At 40.1% G+C, this 12,448-nt stretch overlaps 1 protein-coding gene across 1 annotated transcript in view; it reads right to left on the bottom strand.

Annotated features, from left to right (window-relative positions):
- The window catches only part of LOC146074345 (dynein axonemal heavy chain 3-like), a 1,013,923-nt gene that overhangs the window by 131,612 nt on the left and 869,863 nt on the right, over positions 1-12,448 (bottom strand). Inside the window, 2 exon segments of the mRNA XM_083182299.1 lie at positions 4,845-5,016; positions 9,826-10,010. Coding sequence (XP_083038425.1) covers positions 4,845-5,016; positions 9,826-10,010 — 357 coding nt within the window.

Below are 12,448 nucleotides of genomic sequence, written 5' to 3'. Positions count from 1 at the left end.
TCACTTTTGAAGCTTAGTGCATCTGGCCCTGTATCTGACATGACACGTGTATGTTTATAACTGCTATGGATCTCTGGCAGTTATATAAGTTCCCAGACTGCACAGCAGAAGACAATAGTAAACGTACAGCAATACCCTTATTACACATCATACAAGGTAGCAATGTAAATGTAATGTAAAAAACAATGTATATTCAATAATACCAGTTCCCTCCATTTCCTAAAGGCCCCCATCCACTAGTCAGATTTGGACAGTTCAGATTCAGATGAATCTGACAGACCGATCTGAAGAAAAAAGGCCAAATCTGAGCTCCCCCATATCGGATAGGCAGATCAATCTGTCCAAAACTTATATTTGGTGCTGCACCAAAGACCCTTCTGATCTAAAGCTGTCAGGGGTTCATTATAGATCTGATCAGATGTATCTGAAGTGAATAGTGCAAATTTAGCCCAGAGCCAGATCAGATTCCTGAGAGTTCAAGGGAAATCTGAGAGAAAAGAGATTTGTAGCTTCAGATATGTCTGAGTAGTAGATGGGAGGCTTAAGAATTCTGGCCATCACCACACATTTGCCGACAGGGTTTCTGTGTGTCTTATCAATGTGATCTGTTATCTCTACACAAATGTCCCTGTACACAAATCTAATGGTTTTTGTGTCACTTTCGATCTATATTCGATTTGATGCGCGCTCCCGTTTTCACAAAATTGAACAGAAAAATTTACTGTGCAGCAAAGGAAAAATCGAATGTGTATAATGTACCATGAATTCGATATCGAATTCGATATCTAATGCAAAAGTACAGATCTAATGCCAAATCAAATGGAAAGATATAATGGTAGATCTAATAGAAAATCAAATCTAACATTGAATCAAAAGCAAATCGATGTGTGTGTACAGGGCTTAAGGCAAGGTGTCTGCACAAAGGAACACTTAGTTCCCTCCCAGCTGCTTGGCCAAGAGACAAGGGAATGGTTACCAGTTATCTCACTCCTGTTGGCACACTGAGATGACTGGGCAGATTTTTAAGCTCGGTAAAGTGATAAAGTGGCTGCTACTTTATCACCAACAATTAGCTCCTAACTGTCAAGTTACCAGTTGAGTTGGAAATGAGAGTTAGGGGACAATTGGTCAGTGATAAAGTGTCAGCCACATTATCACTTCACCGGCCTTAATAAATCTGCCCATGAGTCTCTCGATGGAGAAAACTTGTGAGATATATATATATGCCAGCCATGGGTGGTGATCTTTTACACACCATTGAGGTATTCCAGCTATGGGCAATATCTTGAAAAGAAACACTTCAACTTTAACATGAGTCCATTGTAGAAAATATTACTCATGTTTCTTCTTGGAGGTACATGTATCCTATTCTGTTTTCATGCTGATGCATACATTTCTTACACTTTTGTGTGCAAAAGAGAAAAGAAATGGGGAGTGGATCACATGAGGAACCCTTTCTGCCACAGAACTATTCCTGCTGCCATACAATTTAATTCATTTTCTTCTTTCATATGATTACAAAAGTCAGTTGACAATAGAAATCTGTTTCTATTGCAGATATTAGTAATGCTGTATTATGACTGACAGATAGGGACACATGCAAAGTATCTTTGGTAGAAAGTGTCTTCCAAATTCGGTGCTGAATAAACCCTGCAGGGGATGTTCAGGTATTCTGTGCAGGTAAGATGTGCCCATAACATAGAATTTGCTGACTTACTGTAGCCCATCTACGCTGCCCCTTTTTTTAACCTTACAATAACATAAAACCTATTTAATCATCATTAGTTCTTTATAAGGATATCCTTATGTCTATCCCAAGCATATATAAATTGATCTATGTATAAGTCCCTTTCAGTGCGCACTAGGCTGCCAATGGGGTATATTCCTTCAGGTGTCCTCCCAACTGTACAGAGTAACGTTCAAAGAAAGGGTTGGGAATTGCCCGCTTTCTGCGCCACAGGTGAGGAGAGGAAACTGTAAAATAAATGTGCGTCCCTCACCGGGAAGTACCGTTCCTTTTCTCCGTATGTGTCAATTAGCGGTTAACCAAATGACAATTTGTATGAAACTCCCTCCAGAGATGCTCTGTTGTCCTCAGGATTTTTCATCCGGTATACATAAAAGAACAGATATATATGATAATTCCGTTTGAGGAGATTCTCATATAAAGCTTAGTTTAAGACCTCTGGTCTTATCCAGAATAGGTCCTCAGGTTGACCCCTCTGCTGGTAATGGTGGTGTCACGTCTCCACAGTCCCTCCATGGTTCAGTAGCACCAGTAGTCCAACGTGTTTTAAACGCTTACTGCGATCCTTGAAAAAGATCGCAGTAAGCGATTGAAACACGTTGGACTACTGGTGATACTGAACCGTGAAGGGACTGTGAAGAAGGGACGCCACCATTACCAGCAGAGGGGTCAACCTGAAGATCTATTTCTGATGGGACCAGAGGTGACCCCTTAAACCTACCCTTTATATGAGAATCTACTCAAACGGTATTCTCATATACATCTGTTCTTTTATGTATACCGGATAAAAAATCCTGAGGACAACAGAGCATCCCTGGAGGAAGTTTGATACAAATGATCATTTGGTTAACTGCTAATTGAAAGAGGAACGGTACTTCCCGATAAGGGAAGCACATTTCTTTTACCGTTTCCTATCCTCACCTGTGGCTAAGATAGCGGGCACATCCCAACCCTTTCTTTTCACATTGATCTATGTAATAGACACTTTGGTGGGAGACTAATCCACTACTCTTTCTGTAAGGTACTTTTCCTCAAATTTCCCCTGAACCTACCTCATTCTAGTTTCAGTGCATGTCCTTATTTTCTATTACATCTCTTCATTTGAAGAATGTTTCACTACAGTACTTTCTTAAAACACTTGCATTTAAAGTTTCTATCATGTCTCCCCTTTGTTTTCTGTGCTACAAACAACATATATTATGATATTTTAGTCTTTTTCAATAACTTGTGTGATGTACAGTAGACCATGCATCATTTTAGTTGCCCTTCTTGGTACAGTCTATAATGTATTTATGTCCTTCTGGCATCCAGAATTGAACAGTATACTAGACGAGGCCATAACAATGAACTATACAGTGACATGATTACTTATTTCTGCTCCTTATCGCTAATCACTGATGTCTGCTAATCAGCAAAATAGGGTATCACGACATTGATTTACAGAATGGCCTGTATAAATCATCAGCCTTGTCTGAACCAGGTCAAAAGCGAACAACAAACTTAAAATTAGTTAAACATAAAGATCAATTGTTCTGTCAGGATTTGAGATGCTGAGCTGTCGTCAAACAAACAAATGGGCAGGAGAACACTAGCTCCTTCCAGGAGATGACATCTTTTAAATGGTAAACATATGGCTAGTAACTCTCCAACAGTATAGTTTTCTTCTACAGAAGATATTTATTAAGGAAAATATGCACAAGGGTGCGATTCAATGTTGGCACCTGATCTTTGAAAAATAATGCTTATAAGATGTATTTTTTTGAGAGGATCTATGATCTTTGAAACCGCATGTCAGCCATCAGTATTGGCAAGGCTCAGGGCCAAATCATAGTTTCATAGTCTGCCCCAAAATGTTTGGGAGAGTCACATGTACTCCCGGAAGACTAGGAAATCCTCCTGCATCTTTCCCACTTGCTAAAAGAATTGGAAGTATGTTAGAAAAATGACTCCATTTTCAGAAAATGTCATAATCTTGGCCCCACTTCATCTACATAGACCCTTCATTTTTAACATTAACGATGAGATGAACCAAGCCTTGGTGTCCAAGCTGACCAGCTGCATCTAACATTTGAACATTGGCAAGTATGTTCCAACCAAGTTGAAAAAGTGCTGCATCCTGATCCTTACCAAGAGAACCCACACGGAAACAGTATTTGGCATTGGCCATGCCCCCAGTGTAGCACTGCCATGTTTTGGCAGGTATGCAGGAATGTCATGATATCAAACACATTTCTAGTCATTTATTATATTTTTATACAAATAGTGCAAAATCCACTGTTTATATGTGGTCTGTCAGGTATAGGTATCCCTTCAGTGCAATGCAGCCCCTTCTCCAAGGGAAGGCTAATCTCCAGCCTCCATGAAGAGTCACATGTGAAAAGAAATGGAGGAGGTGCAAGTGTGAGCAGTAGATAAACAACACTTTACTAATGCAATAAAAGCTCACACCTCCCGTGACAAAACGCGTTGAGGGCTTGTTTCCAGTGATGCTGAACCGGCTAGTCTGGTCCCGAGCTGCGGAGAAATCTCTGCTGCCGTGCTGCTGCTAAACTGCTGGCTTGAAAATACCCTGCTGCCGCCGTATAGACGTTGGTGATTGAACTGTTTGTTCGTCTTCTAAAACTTAAGTGTACAGTATGTAAGCTTTTATTGCATTAGTAAAGTGTTTTTTATTTACCACTCATGCTTGTTACTCCTCCATTTCTTTTCACATTTATCATATTTTATTAAAATTGTCAGGTTGTGTTGCATACTGTACTATTTTGTATGCATGTGTGCTTTTTCCATCTCCACCAGGAATCACGTGAGGTTTGCCAATGTTACCGTTTTTTTCATCTACAGTATCACATGTCCCTTCTTCCCATTAAGCTGATACTGTAAGTTACATTTTTAGGCTAGTGGGATATAATGGAACAACCATATCTATATATCAGCTTGATGTTTGGCTTTATACATAATAGAAAAATGTAGTGCAAAATGCTACTCAGATTCATTATTGTGCATAAGAACTAAAGATGTATTAAAAAGCTGAATAAAGAGTTGTGGACCAATTTAATTAAATAATATAATTTATCATTATTTTAATAATGCTACTTACTTGTCTAAATTCTGAGGTGAATGACCCTAAATAGGCCACGATACCAGCACTTAGCAACATATCTCCAACAATGTTCTGGTAAGTATCTCCCAGTTGCATGGCTATGCTTTTCCAGCGCTGCTTTTCTCCACCAAGTCCATTAATTAGCTTTTCTGCTCTATCCAGCTTCAACCTTAAATAATTAACATAAATATGTTATGAAGATTACTCTTATGGCATTATGAGCAGTTCTAAAGCAGCATGGATATTTTCCTCTTAATCGCATTACTGTACAAAGGTTGCTATCCAGCTGGCATTTTTGTATGAGAGCCAGTTGACAGGATAATGTACTGGAAATGATTATGTTTTGCATTTTTAGAATTTGCTGGTAGTTCTAGCTTCATTTACATTCTAGATCATGATGTTTGAACAGAAACACTGAGCAGTGGTGGCATCAGTGTGCCATAGTTTTAATACAATCGTTACATGTGTTTACTATGATTATTAATATAAATAGGTTCAATGAGAGAGTTATACAGGTTGAGTATCCCTTATCCAAAATGCTCGGGACCAGGAGAATTTTGGATAACGGATTATTCCGTATTTCGGAATATTTTAATATTTCAATGATGTATTTTGAAATATCTTGCATTTATGCTGTATAAACACATAATATACACACAAATATATTTTATTACCACATAAAATACACACAAATATATTTTAATTGTTCAAAAAACAAGGTTTCAAAACGTGAAACAAAATGTGTGTACTATCTCAGCACTGAATTTGAATGCCAAGCAATCATTGTCTTGCACATATATAGTGCCAGTTACATATCATATCCTAAGTGATGCTGTTACAAATGTCTCCAGTGAGTTTTTAGCAAAAAAAAAAAAATATTTTCACTTTCTGGAATGTCCGTATTTCGGAATAATTCGGATAACGGATATTCGGATACGGGATACTCGACCTGTATGTATTTTTTTTATTTTTACAGTTTTTAGGTATTACCTTATGCAAAGCATTGCAGGGAAGATAAATCACAAGATCTAAAACGCTAAATCAAAAAGAAAATGGTCTTTGACTGAGAAATCATTTCTGTTATGTTCATTACAGTTTTAGAAAACTTTTAAGTTCTACAGTATACTGTATTAATTAAATCAGTTAAATATGCACCCTACTGCTTTCTCAGTGAAAGGCAATGTGTTCCTTCTGTGACCTACATTGTTTTAAAAGTAGAACTACTGAACTTTTTGTACAATTAGTGACAATTGGGGTGATTCAGAGGTGAGTAATTTGTCTTAAATACTACTGTGGAATCAAGCCCCCGTCATGCCAGCCAACACAAGCCATCCCTATTACTGAACAGAAATGGAGAGGCATGCAATTCCGATCTACATCCGATATACTGTTTATATGTATATATATATGGAACAAAGTGATGGGCACTTAGGCACTTACCATGGCTTGACATTTATAAGGCTTTAATTGGTAGTCATATCTAGATATATATATCACTTTGTTCCATATACTGTATATATGGAAGTCTGTGTCTGTGACGAAGTCCGTGTCTGTGACGAAACGCTTTGGGAGTAGCCACTGTGATCTCGACGTTGTGAAGTCTATGCTGGTCCATGTTGATTCGTTGGAGCTCTTTGGCTGGTGGCTGTCCAGTTTATATTCCGCCGGTGACTGATCATCGCATGAGTGGGTATCTCATCTGTGCATGTCCTGCAGTACCGCCTCGTGGTCTCCTATGGCAAGCTGTTATTCGATTACCCCAATGTATGTCAGTATATTATAAGTAAATTGTGTTTATATTTACCACTGACTGGTGCGCTTCATTAATCTCTCTTTTACACGCACACACATATATATATATATATATATATATATATATATATATATATTCCTGTTTCATGCATTTCCAGTGCAGGCGGTCATTGCTCCCAATGATGAAAAATGGCTGGGTGATAGGCTGGTAATGTGATATTATGGTAGGTGCTTTGGAGTGTACCCTGACTGTGAAATCTGTGGAAAATCATGCAATGATTCATGCTTTAACCTTGCTAGCCAAGCTGTTACCCTGGTATGTGTTTACCTGCTACAAAATAAAGACCCAGACTCAGGGCCGTTTCTAGACAATTTAGCTCCCAGGGCGAAGGGAAAAAAACTGCGCCCCCCCCCCCAACCAAATACATAACATGGTATTGAGGAAATTGCGCGCGCCGGAAATAGGGGGTGTGGCTTAATTTTAAAAAGGGTGCGGCTTAATATAAGGGCGTGGTCTAGCAGGAAAACAATTACCTTACATCACACATTTGCATCCTGCATGACCAGACATTGGTTACCGCAGGAATTGTCATTGTCCTCCCGCACTTAAGTTGGCTGGCTAAAGGCCACACAGGGACTTAGTACGCCTCACAGATCAAGGCTAAACAATGACAGGCTACTTAAATCATTATACACTATTTATCCGTGATTACACATTACGCCGCACACCGTGATGACAATTACACATTATGTCACACACCGTGATGACATTTACACATTATGTCGCACACCGTGATGCCCATTAGACCCCACACCGTAATGGCCATTACAAATTATGCCCCACGCGCCGCTGAAGCACAACTGATGCCATTTACTAATATGCCCCCACAGTGCCAGATATGCCCCCACAGCGCCACACATATATGCCCCCACAGTGACAGCTATGCCCCCACAGTGCCACACATATGCCCCCACAGTGCCACAGATATATGCCCCCACAGTGCCAGATATGCCCCCACAGCACCACATATGCCCCCACAGTGCCACATATGCCCCCATAGTGCCACATATGCCCCCACAGTGCCACATATGCCCCCACAGTGCCAAACTTATGCCCCCACAGTGCCAAACATATGCCCCCACAGTGCCAAACATATGCCCCCACAGTGCCACAGATGTATGCCCCCACAGTGCCAAACATATGCCCCCACAGTGCCACAGATGTATGCCCCCACAGTGCCACAGATGTATGCCCCCACAGTGCCAAATATGCCCCCACAGTGTCAAATATGCCCCCACAGTGCCATAGATCTATGCCCCCACAGTGCCAAACTCACTGTGTCTGTGTCTCGCCCTGTGCCATCGCCTCTGCTGCTGCTTCCTTGGGGAGTGCTGCTGCAGCACTGCTTCCTTGGGGAGGGGAGCGGAGCGCATCACGCTTCTTTCCTTCCCCTTCACTGTGTAGTGTGTACCTGTCTGTCCTGTGCCGTCGCCCATCAGCCATTCATACCCCGCGGGCTGGCTCCTTATTGGCTGCCAGCCCGCGAGCTCTGATAGGCTGACAGCCCAGTGACACACTGAGCGAGGGGGAAGGAGAGACGCGCGATGCGTTCCCCTCCCCTACCTCTGCTTGTTGTGTGTGGACGCCAGGGACGAGGCTGCGGCGGCTGCGGCGTTGGGGGAGCTGTAGGGCGACCTGGCTGTTAAACAGAGGCGGACAAGCCGTGCGGCGCCCCGGGCTGCTGCACGGCTTGTCCGCCTCTAGAAACGGCCCTGCCCAGACTATCTATCTATCTATCTATCTATCTATCTATCAATAATTAAATGTTTTTAATGAACCCTCATCAACAGGATATAAAAACATGTGTACACAACATACCTAATATAAGCCAGATCCCCCCCTGTTCCTCATGCCGAGACCCGGAAGTGCGTAGTGGCACCAACTGAGTGATATTACATGCATGTGTCCATAACTGCAGCAATGCCGAATCACAGAGATGCGTGGTAGCCCACCCATAGTGCCTAGAATGCTCCACAGTTACCACAGCAACTATAACAAAATATATGATCTCCACACAGTGTAAACAAATACAAAGTTAGGACCCTAGGGGCAAAAGTGCCTAGCTGATATATCCACTGGTAACAATTTTCAAAGATCTGTCCCCTCATCTGTCAAGGCTATATGATCAATGATAATGTAGCATAATGTAGAGAGGGTATACCCAGCCTGTTAGAAATGACCCTTTTCCTTGGTTAATTTAATTGAGGATCTAAGTACAACCATCCTCTCACGCAAGGCCCTGACAGTTTTCCAGACATAACTAAGGCCACAAGGACAAGTCAACAGTTAAACTAGGAAATGGGTGGTGCATGTCACACGGTGACAATACAGGATTCTTTATACTACTTAATGGATAATAAAAACAAACTGCAAACTGTAGTAGGCACTCTCCTTTCATAAGACAACAGCCGGGGTGCCCTGTCTGGTGATAGGGTATGCAGACATCTGGTAATGATCGGAACTCCACGGACTTTTCTGGCAGAAATTTCAAACAGACACACTTGTTTTGCAACGTTTCGAGACTTTAATGTCTCGTCATCATCAGTGTACAATATATATATATATATATATATACATACACATACAGGACATACAATACCATTTTTTTTATATAAAAGTTGGCTCTAAGTATCAGGATTTGTTTCCAGCTCCTCGGACCAGTCAGGCATTTCCAATCTGCCACTGGCCGGGTGAAGCAAGACTGCCCTGTGAGTGTCAGGCCCCACAGGCAGCGGCATCGCAATCCAGCGCTGCGGCGTCGAGTGAGCTGAGTCAGGAACTCCCGGCAGTATCGTGAGCAGCTTTGCCTCTTGGCTTATATATTTATATCTTGTGGTATCCAGCCCACAGCTGTTATTTATGTGGTACGAGTCCCTTATTTATGTACCTTGGAAAGTTTTTATCCATTAAAGTGTTTTTTTGATAATACACCATGAAGCGCATCTCTTCTACCTTTGCCTAGATATATATATATATATATATATATATATATATATATATATATATATATATATACACATACATACACATACAGGACATACAATACCATTTTTTTTTTATATAAAAGTTGGCTCTGTAAGTATCAGGATTTGTTTCCAGCTCCTCGGACCAGCTGGACATTTCAAAGCCTTCTGTGGGATTATTTTACATTTATAAATTACTTACTTTGTCAAATTAATATTTTCCTCCAGGACTCTCTTCTCTGATAGTTTTTGAGACAACTGGTCCTGAAGGACTTTCAATTTGGCAGTCACTTCCTTCAGCTCCTCTCTCTTAATTTTGAGTTTCTCCAAGTGAATCTTCAAATCAGCCTCTGCTGCATCTAGTCTCTGACGCTTTGGGGCTACAATCTGTAAAGAAAAGATTCATACAATGGTCAAAACATTTTATATTATTTTAAATCATTTTATATTATTGTATTGTTTCTGTTTCTAATTTAAAAATAATGGTAGTGATGATACTTATGTTATTTCATTTATGTAAAATAAAAACAAAATACTTAGTCTTGTAATGTATAGAATACAGTAGGTTTGTGACTTCTACAGCATTGTAATCTTCCACTTCACAAAAGGTGATAAGATAAGGTCTGTTTGGCAAAACAATTCTTTGTTCCACGTAAAATATTTACCACCCTGCTGTAAATAGAAGAGCGTTTGCTTTGCCTCTAGACATATTACATACATAAAACAAGAGCTGACCAGCATAGAATTCTCTTGATATGGTCAAGAGTGTAATCATTTGTGACAAGGTGATGGGAAAAATGCCCTTTAACAGAAATGATTGAATCGTGCAAAGGTCTAAAAGCGAAATATGTTAAAATGAAATGCACACGTGTTCCTTACAATGAAATATTTTCATGGCTCAGTGTGTACGTATGTATGTATGTATGTATGTATAGTTATATGTGATAATTAAATTTCTGTCGAAAAATCTACTCAACTGCTTAATTTGTTCTTTAGAAATAAATCAATACATATTTAAAAACTTCGAGTGATTCAGCCGTTACTGCCTCACCAGCAATGCTGAAGCTATTGCTATTGCCCTCAGAAAGTGAATTCAGCCATTACTACTGTATATTATTTAGAGTCATCATTGGTTCAGCAAATGCTAACTCCCTATAGAGTAATGCAGCCAGTGCTACCCCCAAGCATTGATTCAGTCGTTTCTACTGTACCTTTCTCAACAAAGGAAAAAAGGAGGATCCCGCTAATTACAGACCTGTTAGTTTAACATCAATAGTGGGTAAACTATTTGAAGGATTTTTAAGAAATGGTATCCAGGAATATTTAGACCTTCATAGTTTACTCAGTTATAACCAGCATGGGTTCATGAAAAATAGTTCATGCCAAACTAATCTACTTGGTTTCTATGAGGAGGTTAGCAAAAACCTTGATAATGGAAACGCTGTAGATGTGATTTTCCTAGATTTTGCTAAAGCCTTCGAGACCGTACCACACAAGAGGTTGATAAATAAAATGGAGGACCTGGGATTAGGGGCAAATATCTGTAGATCGGTAGGGCACTGGCTGTGTAATAGAGAACAAAGAGTGGTTGTGAACTGTGCTGTATCAAATATGACACCAGTACTAAGTGGAGTGCCTCAGGGTTCGGTTCTAGGGCCCATTTTATTTAACATTTTTATTAACAATATTGGGATGGGGTTACTCAGCAATGTATCCATCTTTGCGGATGATACAAAACTGAGCAGATTAATTAAATCATCAGAAGATGTCACCACGCTTCAAAGTGATCTTGACAATCTAGATGAGTGGGCAAAAAAGTGGAAGATGAGGTTCAATGTGGACAAATGCAAGGTCATGCACCTTGGGAGACATAACCAGTGTGCTAGTTAGAACCTAAGCGGGGATGAATTGGGTAATTCAGTACTCGAAAAGGATCTAGGATTCCAAATAGACAACAAACTAGGGTGTAGTGCTCAATGTAATATAGCAACAAAAAAGGCCAACAAAACTCTAGCATGTATTAAAAGGGGCATGGAAACTAGGGATTCAAAAGTAATTATGCCTCTGTACAAATAATTGGTTAGTCCGCACCTCAAATACGGAGTACAATTCTGGACCCCACACTATAAAAAGGACATCATAGAATTTGAAAAAAATTAAAGAAGAGCAACAAAGCTTATTAGGGGGATGGAGAATTTAAGCTATTAGGAAAGATTAAGCAATCTGGGACTATTTACACTAGAGAAGAGACGTTTAAGGGGGGACATGCTCACTATGTATAAATACATTTGGGGCCGATATAAGGAACTGTCAAACACCCTTTTTTCTGCTAGACAGGAATCTAGGATGAGAGGGCACGAGTTAAGATGAGAAGAAAAAAGATTTTGTTCATCTAGAAGAAAAAATTTCTTTACAGTCAGAACAGTTAAACTTTGGAACTCTCTTCCTGAAGAATTGGTGTCGGCAGACAGTATAAATACGTTTAAAATAAGGTTGGCTAAAGATTTAAAACATCCACGGGTACGAATAAGTAACATAATCTGTCTTTAAAATATCGGAACATACTATATAACAAGGGATAAACTATTCTAAACATAGGTTGAACTAGATGGACGCAAGTCTTTATTCAGCCTCACCTACAATGTAACTATGTAACAGTAATTTAGCTAGTGCTAGTGCCTGATACCTTCCCCAGCAGTGATTCAGTTGGTTCTACCTTCTCCAGCAGTGATTCCAATTAGTGCTACCTTCCCCTGCAATGATTCAGTTATTGATACCTTCCCCAGCAGTGATTCCGTTATTGCTATCTTCCCCAGCAGTGATTT

This window comes from Crinia signifera, chromosome 4 (assembly GCF_055691185.1).
Source record: "Crinia signifera chromosome 4, ASM5569118v1, whole genome shotgun sequence".
In the NCBI taxonomy this organism is placed as follows: Eukaryota; Metazoa; Chordata; class Amphibia; order Anura; family Myobatrachidae; genus Crinia; species Crinia signifera.
Note: the sequence above shows the minus strand (reverse complement) of the source record. Positions and strands in the feature narration are given on the sequence as shown.